This window comes from Aulonocara sp. 'chitande type north' Nkhata Bay, linkage group LG16 (assembly GCF_057382095.1).
Source record: "Aulonocara sp. 'chitande type north' Nkhata Bay isolate Kocher_YH1m ecotype deep benthic linkage group LG16, A_spYH_male_GT1.1, whole genome shotgun sequence".
NCBI lineage: Eukaryota > Metazoa > Chordata > Actinopteri > Cichliformes > Cichlidae > Aulonocara > Aulonocara sp. 'chitande type north' Nkhata Bay.
The window spans coordinates 11,608,529-11,622,620 of NC_141359.1; the positions used below are offsets into that span (position 1 = coordinate 11,608,529).

Here is a 14,092-nt window from a genome sequence, read left to right on the forward strand (position 1 = left end):
TTCCCTGCTGAAATTCTTTTGCATCTCTGATAAAACTTTGAAAAACTTTAAAATCACTGCTGGGTTTTTTGTTGTTGTTTTTTTGTTTAGACATATTTTTCATTTCAGCCTGCTTAAAAAGCTAAAGGAGAGATTGTTTTCTCTCTCATCCTCACGCAGTGTGTTTTAGTTCATGCTTCCATTCTTGGTCATTTACAGCTGATCTAATTGGCTTGCACGGTGACTAAACATATTTCAGAACACCTGGAGAGTCATTTTTCAGTTCAAGACAAAATGTATCCTGCAGAAAACATTCCCAGCTTTTAACTTCATCAACAAAATAAAATACAGGGAGAAAGATTTCAATATCACACTACAGCTATAGCCGTACAGCCACAAAATCAAAGAATTGGCCTTTAAAAAGTCTTGATCAACGTTAGAAGCTTAAATCTGAACATCTAATGAAATCTGCTATAAAACGTCGCTCCAGATACTGACAAACAAATGCATATTTCATGCGGCACTGCAGAAATACAGTCTTGTACAAAAGTGGTCACGTTCCTCTAGGCCTCTGTAATCGTTCACCTGCTCTGGCTTCTCTGCTGCTGTCCAGTGTTTCCTCTGTGGATTTGCTCAGCAGTCACGCTCAGGGAGTACATGCTTGTTATGGTTCATTTCAAATACACTGTTCATTGCTAAAAGGATTTTATGTAGTTATTTTATTAACCTAATCATACGTGTTAGTGTTACTGCTGAGAGAACACAGAGGACTCACAGAACTAACTTTCTGTTTACACCCTCACAGCATCAACTAACTGATTTTATTCTTTCATTCATTTTCAGCTTGTAGTTTTCTTTTGTCTCCTCTGCAGTTTATGTAGCTGTTGGTGTCCTGGATGGGAGAGAGAGGCAAATACTTTGAAAGCAGAGCTTTGAATTTTGCATTCGCAAATAAATGTTTAAGTCTTTGACAGTGTTTACATGTTAATCTCACAGACAGCATAAAAGATGGACGTAGCCACCATGTCACCACCTTTCAGGCTCCTGGTAGCATTTTAGCCATCTGTGTGTTTTATACTCTTCATACTCTTCATATGTGATAAAAAAGTATGACCAGTTAAGGGCTGGACCAGACTCTCACTTTCCAATAATGTGATTGACAGGTGCGTAGCCAATGAACATAATCCTCTTTTCTGACACTTGGAAAAGTCATAAATGTTACAAAAAGAGTTTCATCATGAACTAGTCATTGAGCCACAGAGCAATAGAGATGTATGGTGGTTTTCTTGTAGATTTCTGTACAACCAGTATGCTTTCTGCAAACACAAGAGTTTCCCTCTGTAAAAAGAATGCAGGTTCACTTTTTTAGACCCAGAATTTACGTTCTTGTTATGCTGTCTGTGGTTGCTCTAAAAGGCACCCTTTGCAGTAATTGTGCAGCGCTGATGTAGCATTTTAAAAATGAATAAACAAAAGTATAGATTATTTAGAGCCCTGTCCAATCACAGCTCTGCCTCAAACTATTCTCAAGTCCTTCCCATCCAGTCACCACCTTCAACTCAGTTACTCTAAAACTGATCAGATTGCATGTGCTGTGTTTATGGTTTCATTGCTCCTGTGATGATGTTAGCTCTCTCTCATTCTGCTGCTGTTTGCTCTGCTGTTTCTTGTCTTTGCACTTTTCTTTTCATCTTCATCAGCGAGCCATCCTCTGCCCCTGCTGCCTTTGCCTTTAATATTTGTTTGCTTTTATCTGTTGCTCTCTTTGTGCCTTTTGAAAAATCATGACTGAGTAAGCAGTCAGTCAGCTTTTCATATCCACTTTTTTTTTTAAATTGTTTACATTTTCTGGAGTGTAAAAATAGAGCTGTTTTTTTTGTTGATTGTGTAATTTTGGAAAACGGTGAAATACTACACATCAAGTTTTCTTGGTCTCCAAGTTCAGAGGTCTTTTTTATTTGTAAACATGATATTAACAATGTTATAAAGCAAAAAAATAAGTTCCTCACAGCAGAATTACTCAACAGCCTTGCTGCTCATTAAATCCAGTTCCAGGTTGTGAGGCTGAGAAATCAGCTCATATCAAATCTTTTGTTTCAGTTCATTAATTCTTATTAGCAAAGACGAGCGTGTACAAAACATCCAGTTAGAGGCTGATGCCATGTGACTCCTGTTTGCTGCTTTATTAGCGTTCGTGTTGTAAATGACTTGCCAGGCCAGACGGCGTAGTGTAAGAGGGCGAAGGCTGGAAGCAAGAAAGAATAAAGTAGAAAAAATAATATGAATATGAAACTATATTGGACCTTTATTATTGGCGGGCTGATATTAGCTATTTGCATTTATAATGGCTGGAAAATTAAAGGTAATAAAAGCAGCTGCTTAGTGTAAATTATTGAGATTTAAGGTAACGCTTTGGCCCCACAACAACTGATTTGGAACTGAACAGAGACCAAAAAAACTATGTAAAAAATGGTAATTGAAAAATGACTAAAAATAAATAACGTAAATATGATTTCTGTCCTTTATTCCTTTCTGGCTCATTTGTGACCGTATCACAGGCCAGACTTTGGAAATCACTCATCTAGACGATGTGTTTCCTGCATTCACTGCTGAGCCAAATGTAGGCTTGCTGCAGGCCATGTGTGCCCAGCTGCCATCGTGCAGGAGACAGCTCAACTCCTTTTTATCTGTGTAGTGTCAATTTATTCTCTCATCAAAAGCTGATTTCATTTCAAAGTTGAAACTGTTTTGTTTCATTGTTGAAGCATCCTGGTAATACGACTTTTGGTCATTTTAATTGTGACCTGTCTCACTCTCTTCTCTTTGCCCTCACCCCCCAACTTGTCACTTGGCTGCCCCTCCCTGGGCCTGGTTCGGCCAGAGCTTTCTTCCTGTTAAAAGGGAGTCCTTAAACCGAAACCTGAATGTTTGTAGGGCTTTCCACACAGAGAGAGCAATGTCCTATCACACAGTTTACACCAATAAATGTTTAAAGACATACTTGGTGTACATTTGCTATAGTCTCTCCTTATAGGTCGTCTTTAAGTGTAGCCAAAATTAGTGGGGGGGTTATGACTTTCATGAGCCAAGTCAAAGAGCTTTATGACCTGTTTGAGAAATTGCTGTTTTGTTTCCATGCGTGCCATAGATAATCTTATCCTATTGGTCACAGAACCTGCTGTAGTACTGGTGGTGAGGTGGGACATTTGACATTCATTTCAATGCTTTTTCAGCTTGAATGCTTTTATCAGAGGAGTCATGAAATAAAGGTTTGATAGGAGATTACTTGGCCTTGCAGCTCAGTGATTCTGGTATTTTACCCATTTCTAACTGAATCCAAGGTGGAACACATCCCTATGCAGGACCCTGACTTCCCCCACTCTGTGTGTGTGTGTGTGTGTGTGTGCAGTGGTAGCAGTGGAGGCAGCCATCCCAGCAGCAGCAGTCGGAGCAGCAGTAGAGAGAACAGCGGCAGCGGCAGCGTGGGCATTCCCATTGCTGTGCCCACACCCTCCCCACCCTCCACATTCCCGGGTAACACACAGAAATATACACGTCTGTGCTACACACCTGCCCACCATTCCTCCAATTCTAACTGGACTCTTTGTACTATTAAGATTTTATATTTTAAAGTCCTTCTAAAGTTATAAACTATATAAACAGCTTAATTTTTGTGTGTAATTTCTGTGCTTGAAATTCAGCTCCCCCTGCTGTTTGTGCTTTGTCACTCACTCCCTCCTATAACCTTATTTCCTAACTCCTTCCTCCTTTCCATCCTTCCTTTTCTTCTGCCTGAAGTTTCCCCGACTGCCGGACCTGCTAGCTCATCCTCTACCGCCCCTAACTCTTCCCCTTCCCCGTCCCCAACTCCTTCCTCTTTCTCCTCCTCCTCCTCCACCACAACCTTAACACAACCCAACGCACCTCTGCCGCCGAGCTCACCTTCTCAACATGCCAACTCACCTTCCCAAGCAAACTCTCAAGCGAATGCGCCAAACACCGGCACCTCCCCCCCCTCTAAATCTTCCACAAGCACATCCGAAGTCCAATCGGAGCTGCTTCCCCCTGCCCCTCCCCCTCCACTTTCCTCCTCCTCCTCTTCTTCATCACCCACTGAAGGTGAGTTTTCAGGGACACCTCTGCTCTCCAAACATCACCAAGTCCTCCTTTTTTTCTCTCTGTTTCTGTGGATTTTATCCCCACCCCGGGGAGCTAATCTTTAACTCTTTCCTTCATGTTTAACACAGAAAATTAAAATGGAATTGAATCACTGATTGATTGATACGCAGTGTATTAAGAAAATATGAGTTTATAACGTTGCCCCTCTTTGCTGGTCAGGCCCTATCGTCCCTCAGTTCTACAGTATGAACCGGCCTCAGCCTCGACAGCAAACCCCACAGGTGGGGGGGTCACTGCCTTACCGCCGCCCCCCATCGGTGACTGGTCAGCCAATTACAACCCAGAATCAGGTCAATGGCGGTCCCTACTACAACCAGAGCCCAGGTATGCAGTATAAAAGCAGCCACCAGTCACTCCACTCCCACATTGAGAAAGTTTGGTAAAAGTTTTGTCTTTTGTGCTTGCAGCCTCTCCCCCGCCCCCCTCCCTGCTCCAGTTCACCCCTCAGCTTCCTCTGATGGGGTTTGTAGCTCGAGTTCAGGAGTCCAGTGAGTATTAATCTGGATTCTTTTTCAGTAATTTATCAGAGAAATGTTTCTGCACATCATTTTTCTCTTGAACATCTGTGTGTCAAAACGGATGACATCATCAGCTTTTAAGCCCAGATTCAGTTCAGCTTGTATAAAGTATCCCCAACCTCCAGTTTCAGACGCCCCCCCTCCCTCGCAGCCTGCCACTGAGAACCAAGTAGCGCACGAGGAGGCCCTGCCCACTCCTCAGCCAGCTGAGGATGGGCATGAAGAGGAGGACTCAGCAGTAGTGGAGTATAACGACCCGTATGCTGAAGAAGACCCACCGTGGGCCCCCAGGAACTACTTAGAGAAAGGTACACCACAGAAATACACAGAGGCAACAAAGTACTTGCAGTTTGCATTGTTTATGAGGTTGTGTTAGATCACTCCATCAGTGTTCCTTGAATTAGTTGCTCATATATGTAGCCTTAAACTGTGTCTCCGGGTAGAATAACACAACTTGGATTTAAGGTTGTCTACCCGGAAAACCTAATTCCCAAAGTCCCCCAAAAATCTTAAGTCAGGTATTGATGTCTTTTATACTCATTAATTGCTTTGGATATTATTGGATTAGTTGTTGCATTAATCACAGGGGTGAGCAGTTTTTTAGTTTCCATTTGTGCGTAAAAACTGAAATGCATGCAATTACATTTACTGCACTGCTTCTGGTGAAATGACTGAACCTTCTGCTGTTTAGTAATCATATATTGGTGTGTTTGTCGCCCTCCAGTGGTGGCCATCTACGACTACACGGCCGACAAGGAGGACGAGCTGTCGTTCCAAGAAGGAGCGATCATATACGTCATCAAGAAGAACGAGGACGGGTGGTTTGAAGGAGTGATGAACTCGACCACCGGTCTCTTCCCTGGAAACTACGTAGAGTCCATCATGCATTACGCTGACTGAGCCAAACGTGTCTGTAATCACAGCTGCGGTCAAGAACTAGAAGGGAAAATGTGACCCTGTTCCACGTTGCCATTTGTCTCCTTAAATTCACACTAATTGGTCACAAGAAAGTCAGAGCTTGTGAAAACAAAACGACCACTTAATCAATAACAGGCTTTACCTTAGTGCTTTAGGACTAAGAGGGGTTTCAGGTGTGAGATATTCATTTAAAAACACCTGAGACCTGTCTACATGCAAGTAAAAAGTCAGTAAAGTTCTTTGGGTATCTTCTTTTCAACCCCGTGTAATTCAAAGAAATTATGAAATGCGGTGCTTTCCAGCCACACAACAGCTCTGTTTCTCTGAAGAATGACTACACACATTTTAGAAAAGAACGTTTAAGTGGGACCTGATGGTACAGGTGTTGCCACACATTCAGGGTGTGTCTCGGTCATACAAATGTGTGTATGCTGCAGAAGTGATAATTGTCCTAATAATCTAAGTCCTACTAATCAAAAGAAATGACTGCACCCAGAAGATCAAGACATGAGTAGGACACATTTGATTTTGTTTTTTTTAATCACAAGAAATTGATTTTAAGATGTTGACATAAGAAATTTGTTCTCTTGCAACACATGTTGTGCAGAACTTTTTTCCATTTCTCATACAGATGTGAAACCATTTAGTATGTAAGTGTGGTTAAATGTTATAAATCATAGACATGATCACAGCAGAGTGATTCTTATAATAGTAGAGCTGAAAATCTAGACATAAGCCAGTGATGTTGATTCAAATGGACACTGTAGTGTGGAACTGTTAAAAGCTAATCCTGCGTGACTTTTAATGGTGCCAATCTCCAAAAACAAAAAAAAAACAATCCTAAGAGCCTTATGAGGTGAAAGAAGGAGTTCTCTGAGGGAGGAGTCTTGGGGATAAACTTGAGATGAAGGAAACGATAAAAGAAAACACTACAGGTCAGAAAGGTTTTTATGTTAAACAAAGCGAACAGCACAAAGATCTTCAGTGACACTAAACTCAGTGAAGTTGTGTGAGTGACCTTTTTGCAAGTTGATTGGATGCCATCCTGCTCTCTTCATGGACAGTATTCAGTGAAAACTGAGCTTCTGTCCTCATAGAAAGTTCCTTTAACATCACACCACATCCTGCTGTGATGTGACGTCTGCAAGTGGAACTGTGTGTTTTCCGGTAGCTGAAGTTTTCTTGTTAGTTCTGTGTTGAATGAAGCTGCAAAGGCAGTTCTGGCTGATATAAATGTATGTGTGTAACTAAACTAACATTTTATCTAATCCACAAGAGATCTGATCAATCGCCAAGGTCAGACCAGACAACAGAACTAAGCTCTCCTGTGTCCGACCTCATCGTGGGTTTGTTGTCGTGTAGTAAAGTGGACCTGATCTAATCGCCAGGAGGAGATTCTGGAGCTGTTATCAGTTTTGTTTTGGTTTTTTTTGTTTGTTGTTGTTTAAGTTTACAGTGTGTTTGCTTGCATGCCTGATATATAATAGACATTTTTATTCGCCATATTCTGTTTTTTCTTTTTTCTTTTCCTGTAGTTTCACCAGCTTGCTTTATGATGTCTGTTTGACCAGCTGGAGGTTGTGATGTTTCTGTGCAGTTTTTGCTTGTAATAGCCCTTTAACTGAAGCCCTGTGTGCTTGGACGTAAGACCGACTCTCAGAAAAAGGTGGATATTTTTGTGCCATATGTGTGTGTGAAGAGTTGTGTGCACGTGTGTGTGAGAACCAGTAAGAACCAAATGTTCCCTTGTTGACTGAAGTGACTTTGGACTTGAAAACAGTGTGTCCTTAATGTACAGTGTAACTTAAGAGGTGTTTTACCACAGAAACCAGAGTATGCCAAATTAAATAACAAATAAGATGAGAAACAGTTTTCCCCTATAGATGTTTGAGTTGAAGGAAAAAACGTTTTTTTTCTTGATGCTCTTAAGATAAAGATTCTCTCTTGTGTAGCTGCAAATAATTATTTTAATACCTATATACCAAGCTGACATTTTCAGATAACAATAATTGTATTTATTCATATATCCATGTACTTTCAAGTTTGAGTGCAAAGTGTTGTCCAAATTAAAATGAATACAAATCATCAGAAATTTACACACTTCTCTGTAGGAGCACAAAAAGAACAGAAGGTGTAGTGTGAAGCAGCACACAACCCTCTTTGAAAAGGTAAAAAATAAATAAATCTAGTGTAAGTTCATATGTGAACACAACGGTCGCCAGCCTTCAGACAGAATGTCTTTAATGTAGACAGCAAATCGTTTGAGCTGCTGCAAACTTTGGCTCACTCTGGTTTTTGTTTAGCCTGCAATATCCCTTTAAAGTGTGGACTAAAAAATGAGATGAACTGTGAGATGTTATGGACAGCTTCTCCAAGGCCTTTAAAAAAAGAAAGAAAAGAAAATCAAGAATCTGTTTCATTGCCCTCAGTGCAGACATTGACCTCTAAACAGGACAAGTCTGGGTTGAGATTCACAAAATATTTTAAGAGTAACCCCCAGTGCCCCCCCCCCCCCCTGGCAAGACTCTCCTATGATAGTAATAATTTCATTACACGTGGCCACAAGAGAAAGTAAGACACCCTACAATCAGCTGAAAAAATTCTGGACACGCCCCTGCTGAATTGCACTCATCACCTTTGAGTTTCTTATAGGACCTTTTGTTTCTCTTTAGATCATCGCTTTCATTTTATTTCTCCCATCTCATTCTTCAGGATCTACCTGAAAGAACAGGCCTCAGGAGAAGCTTTCTCCTTTCCAAAGTGAACATGACTGAAAGCACAATGTTCTTTAAGTGAAAATACTAAATAAATGTCTTAACAATAAGCATGTACTACTGTTGGGTATTTATCAGACTGGACGGTAGAAACTGCGTACAGAAGAGTTAAGTTTTTTTTGTTGAAAGGTGAAGATAAGAAATAATAATTAAATGCGTATGCTCACAAGAACTGAGAATATTTAAAATAAAATATATATATATATATATATATATATATATATATATATATAATTTATTTTATTTATTTATTTTTTCACAAACCTGCTTAAAGGTAAAAAAGAAACGCAATGAAAGAACACTTTTAAGAGTGTATCGACAATTGTCATTTTATTTCGACAGGACAAAACGCCGGAAATGATAACGCGAGGACTGATCGGTAAAGGAAGAAGCTCTTTATCTAGTCAAACCACTATTTTATGGTCAGCTGTAGCTTTTAAAGTGACTTTTATTGGATGACACCTCACGCTTTTCGAGTCTAAAATTGCTGCTTTCCTATAGATTACTTAAACGAGTTTATTTTAAGGGGGAAGTGAAACGCCACTGTACGAAACTACATTACCCGTAATGCAGCTCGGTATGACCGACGTACTGTCGTGAATTTAAACTGCTAATACGTCGGTCACCGACTCTCAACAGTCGTGAAAACACCTGGACAAACTTGGATGTTTCTATCGGTTAATGTTTTGTTAGTTTTTGTAAGACTGTTATGCAGTTTCAGCACCGGGCAGAGTGGAGTTTGTGGGGCGGATTATTCGACTGTGAAAATGCCGCTTTATGTCAGTTAGCGCCGCAATGCTAGTTAAGCTAACTTTTTGCTAACAACTCGTTTGATCATTTTCATTCTGTAGCTTTTCAGATTTGCTCTTCAAATATGAATTAAACGCACCCGGTTCGTTGCGAGGATGCTGTATTTGCTATATTAGCTATTTAAACAAACAAAAAAAATAGTCTTATAACGGTTCCGCCCAAGCAGGAAAGATTCAGTTGAGGAAACCATGACACTCGCTCCGAAGGAACTGTCCAACCTGCTGAGCATCATCTCGGAAGAGGCTTGCACCAACTCCTTCGAAAGCCTCTCCACTCACTTTCATCATTACTTCGGGAAAGCGGAGCACTTCAGGGTCGGCTCGGTGTTGGTGATGCTTCTGCAGCAACCGGACCTGCTGCCCAGCTCCTCGCAGCGGCTCATCGCCCTCTACCTGCTGTGGGAGATGTACCGCACCGAGCCACTGGCCGCTAACCCTTTCGCCGCTGTTTTCGCGCACCTGCTGAACCCCGCACCTGCCGGAGAGGAACAGGAGAAGGTGCTGTCCGGTAGGTCTCCGTGTGAAAATGCTTTTTCCTGACTTTGTTTATGTCACCGAGAAAGAAATCAGCCAGGCCTAAACGAGCAGGACATATAGCAGCAGCGAATAAGCTTTGATACAAAGTTGAGGTTTTCTCTGAAGCTAAACTCAATATTTGAGGGTTGTGCTTTTTTTTTTGCTTTTTTTTTAAAGAGTCTAAGTCTTCGTGTTGTAACAGTGATGACCAATCAAGATTTTTGGCATCTTATACTCTAGAGTCTAGACACAAACGAGTGATGTCTCTGTGGGACATGATTGTGCTTTGAAGGACCACAGCCTTATGTAATGTTGTCCCTATCTGTTTGTCTGAAATGAGAAACAGTCTGTTTCTCATTTCAGACAAACTTGTTCAGTTCAGTTAAACATTTGCCCTCAGATCTTGCTGCCAGTGCAACACCCAGTTACACTGGCAGTCTCAGTGTGACTGTGTAACATGATGAATGAGGGCATCAGGGATTATGAAGTGTATGAAGTCTCCTGTGTTTGGTGTCCAGGCTTCCTGCCTCCCATCACCCAACCTGAGAAGTTCTTCCTGTCCCAACTGATGTTGGCACCTCCCAGGGATCTCTTCAAAAAGACACCCAGACAGGTGTCCTGCATGGATGTTGGCAACATGCCCCAGTCTGTAGACATCAGCGGGTTGCAGCTAGCGTTGGCAGGTCAGTACCCACTCACCCATAAATGATCTACTGACTGAAAGACTAGGTGTGACTGGTCAAAACTGTCACTTGTTTATACTGGTTTGTTTTAAAAGGCAATTTTTTTTCTTCTTTAATCTCTTTGCACAGATTACTTTGTTTACTTTGCACTTTGTTTCTTTTATGTTTTAATTCACTGTTTCTGTCTCTTTGTTGTTTAGAGCGTCAGTCAGAGTTGCCCACTCAGAGTAAGGCCAGTTTCCCAAGCATTCTCAATGATCCAGACCCAGACTCATCCAACTCAGGATTCGACAGCTCTGTGGCCAACCAGATCATCGAGTCTCTGGTCACAGGCCCACGCCCTCCCCTGGAAAGTAAGTGTTATTGATGATTTGTTTGTTCATTTTTCAAAAAGGCTTTTGTTATGTTTCTCATCACTCGGCTGGTTATTCACTTCTAGCTTACAAGTCAGGAGCTGTGTGAATTAGGAGATCACAGATGAAAAACAAGTGAACGTTTTGCTTTGCTGGCAGTTTTGTGGGTTTTCAGCTGTCAAGTGCACATCTGACTTATGTTCATCCATAAGTCAGATGAAGCAGCATGGTCACACAAGAACCTGAGTAGTTTCACTAGTGTGTGCATCAGAGCTTCAGCTCTCTGCCGTGGTGTCCCAATATTACAGTTCATTGCTGTTCATATCCTGAGACACAATGCTTGGCTCTCTGAACACGAGATCACCTTTTAAAGCTGGCACACATGTAGCCATGGTTACTAGAGTAGACCGCCACCCATGAATAAAGCTACGTCTGAAACAGAACAGGATTATCACAAGTGTTTCAATATCGTTGTTTAATCCTCAGGTCACTTCCGCCCTGAGTTCATCCGGCCGCCGCCTCCTCTCCACGTGTGTGAGGACGAGCTGGCGTGGCTGAACCCCACCGAGCCAGATCACAGCATCCAGTGGGATCGCTCCATGTGTGTGAAGAACAGCACCGGCGTGGAGATCAAACGCATCATGTCCAAGGCCTTCAAGAGCCCGCTGTCTGCACAGCAGCAATCACAGGTGGGTCAGCCATTTAATGCTTCTCTTAAAGTCAGGCACTGCAATTCTATTTAAACTGAAACTATGGTGCTGCCACCAGCTGCCTTTGGAGTGCAACCAGATAAACCCAGAGAGGAATTTCAGGGTTAAAGTTGCTACTTCACAAAAGGAGAAAAGCACAAGACAAATATATTAAGACAAGACATTTAAAACATGGTTTGAAAAGAGTCAGAATGTGAAATCAACAGGAATAAAATGGAATGATGTGGATTAATCAGAGGATAAAAATGGTAGTTTACAGCTGATTGATAGTGGGAGTTTATTTCTGTTTCTCCAGACACTGGAGGACAGTATGCATCTTTATACAAGATGGTAATTATTTATAATTAACCATCCAAACTTAACATCTTTTGTCTTACCATCACTCCCAGACCCAGAGAGCTTCGTTATACAGTCTGTTGTTACCGAGGATTAGCTCTGTGAACTAGCAATCTGTCCAGAGCATACCTCGCTTCTGACCCCAGGACAGCTGGGCTAGGCTCCAGCACCCCGTTGACCCTGAATTATGAAGAGAGGGTTTACAAGAGAAAGCATAAAATCTTTGTTTCCAGATGTGGAGCCAGTAATGGTTTAAACTTTTAATATTATTACATTATCAGAGGTAATATATTTATCATTTGTAGTTTTTTCCTCCTTCAGTGTATTTGAAATGCAGCGTGTAAATCTTTGCTTGTCAGTAACTCCCTGCATGCTCTGTCACTGCAGCTGCTGGCTGAGCTGGAGAAGGACCCGAAGCTGGTTTACCACATCGGTCTGTCTCCGGTGAAGCTGCCTGACCTGGTTGAGAACAACCCGCTGGTGGCCATCGAGATGCTGCTAAAGCTGATGCAGAGCAGCCAGATCACAGAATATTTCTCAGTGCTGGTCAACATGGACATGTCGCTGCACTCCATGGAGGTCGTCAACAGGTGGGGGCACGGAGCCGTGGAGCTGCTTACAGAAAAAGGCCAAATGTGTGATCTGAAAAAAAAAAAAAAGACAAAACAACCAAAGCCAGGACAATGATCAGAACACTGATGTCAGTGTGCTGAGGTTTGAAAAGTCAAACTAAAAATAAAGTTTTGTTTGTTTTTTAATCCAGTCTTCAAAAGATTTTCGAGGTTTTGTGGGGTTTGTGTCACTGGTTGCTTTTTAATCTGCGCTATGTGTGACTCGAGTAAAGCGGCCTCTCGTCAGTAAGCCCAGTTCTAGTCTCTAAACTAAACTCGGCTCACGCTATGACTCATTCAGAAGCTGACTGACTAAACTGGGTCTGTTTTAAGAGGTGTTAAAAGTTTCATTGTCAAAAGTGGAAATGTCACTCTTTGGGGGTTGTTTTTGTCCGCAGGTTGACCACAGCTGTGGATTTGCCTCCTGAGTTTATCCACCTCTACATCTCTAACTGCATCTCCACCTGTGAGCAAATCAAAGACAAATACATGCAGGTAGAGTACAACACGCAATGTAGTGATGCTTCTTCATATTTAATCATAATCCTTGAAAAAAAAAATCCATAAAAGAACAAAGAACTCCTCAAGTTTTGGAGCAGAAAGTCAGTATGTTGAACACACACACCCCTGCTAATAAGTACTAAATAACAGACTAATAAAACAGTAGAATGACTTGAGGACACAGACTATAGCTCAGACTTGTTGACAGGGCTGTACCGCACAGCTCACCCCACTCTGAATGAGAATCTTCTGAACTGGTTCAATGTGTTTTCCAGTAAATTGGAGACCATGCTTTGTGTGGTGTTATTAGGTATTAATCACACTTTCTTTCTTCCAGAATCGTCTGGTCCGTCTGGTCTGTGTCTTCCTGCAGTCGCTCATCCGGAACAAGATTATCAATGTTCAGGACCTCTTCATCGAGGTTCAGGCTTTCTGCATCGAGTTCAGCCGCATCCGCGAGGCCGCCGGCCTCTTCCGCCTCCTCAAGACTCTGGACACTGGAGAAAACCCCACTGAGGCCAAACCTGCCAAATAATACTCGTCATAGATGCTACACGGGCGGGACTGAAGCAGCGGCTAAACGAGGACGGTTTGCTCTAATGCACACTCGTAGTGTCCCTGTACATCACAGAAGGAGAAGACTGTGCAGCTCAGAGGAAATACTGTAAATATGTTATGAAGTCCTTCAAATTTGAGTCATTTCTCTATATGCTCATCTTCTACAGTCCAGGTCTGCCTGAAGGACAGCAGCATTTCCTTTTTTCCCAGTGCTCTCCCCTTTGGAAAATGAAACCTCCTGAGTTTGTTTCATTAAAGAGATCGTTTATTTGACTCGGTGTAGTTGTATTTTTGGATTGTTACATTTCTCTTGTCACTCACATCCCCCTGTGCTGCCTGCCTGCCATGGTGAGTACTTGAATGGCTGTGACACTCAAATCTTTTTATACAGACGGACACAGTATTTCCTGTAGACAGTTTAAAGACTCTAAATATATTCTACATTTTAAGAAAGAATATATCTGTTAAATATTAAGTTGCAGCTAAGAGTGAACATGGTGTCAGTCTAACTGCCAAAGAAGGCTAAAAACAACTTTTACTGATGTATCTGAACAGCAGCCACGATAACAGCTGGCTGATCCCACCGCTGCAGTTCTCCTTTAGCATTTACCACACACTGGTCTACTGCTTATGTTCATTTTTGGGAA

The 14,092-nt window shown here is 41.9% G+C and overlaps 2 protein-coding genes across 8 annotated transcripts in view; both read left to right on the forward strand.

The window, feature by feature from the left end:
* LOC147311082 (abl interactor 2-like) overlaps positions 1-8,418 on the forward strand; it is a 34,811-nt gene extending 26,393 nt beyond the window's left edge. For 3 of the 6 annotated variants that reach the window (XM_086267818.1, XM_086267820.1, XM_086267819.1), the window contains 6 exons: positions 3,389-3,513; positions 3,778-4,098; positions 4,318-4,482; positions 4,566-4,646; positions 4,802-4,984; positions 5,401-8,418. In XM_086267818.1, coding sequence (XP_086123944.1) covers positions 3,389-3,513; positions 3,778-4,098; positions 4,318-4,482; positions 4,566-4,646; positions 4,802-4,984; positions 5,401-5,576 — 1,051 coding nt within the window. In that variant the 3' untranslated portion in view covers positions 5,577-8,418. The remainder of the gene's footprint in view (positions 1-3,388; positions 3,514-3,777; positions 4,099-4,317; positions 4,483-4,565; positions 4,647-4,801; positions 4,985-5,400) is intronic. The other 3 variants (XM_086267821.1, XM_086267823.1, XM_086267822.1) reach the window with 1 other exon arrangement.
* A 308-nt stretch (positions 8,419-8,726) lies between these two features.
* On the forward strand, positions 8,727-13,718 carry cnot11 (CCR4-NOT transcription complex, subunit 11). Of its 2 annotated transcripts, none has more exons than XM_086266329.1 (8): positions 8,727-8,747; positions 9,345-9,685; positions 10,212-10,376; positions 10,577-10,729; positions 11,216-11,418; positions 12,163-12,365; positions 12,785-12,881; positions 13,225-13,718. In XM_086266329.1, the coding sequence occupies exons 2-8, from the start codon at positions 9,367-9,369 to the stop codon at positions 13,420-13,422; spliced, it is 1,338 nt and encodes a 445-aa protein (XP_086122455.1). In that variant the 5' UTR covers positions 8,727-8,747; positions 9,345-9,366; the 3' UTR covers positions 13,423-13,718. The 2 variants fall into 2 exon arrangements, with proteins under 2 accessions (XP_086122455.1, XP_086122454.1); XM_086266328.1 differs by having other exon boundaries at positions 8,737-8,790.
* The last annotated feature ends 374 nt before the right edge of the window (positions 13,719-14,092 follow it).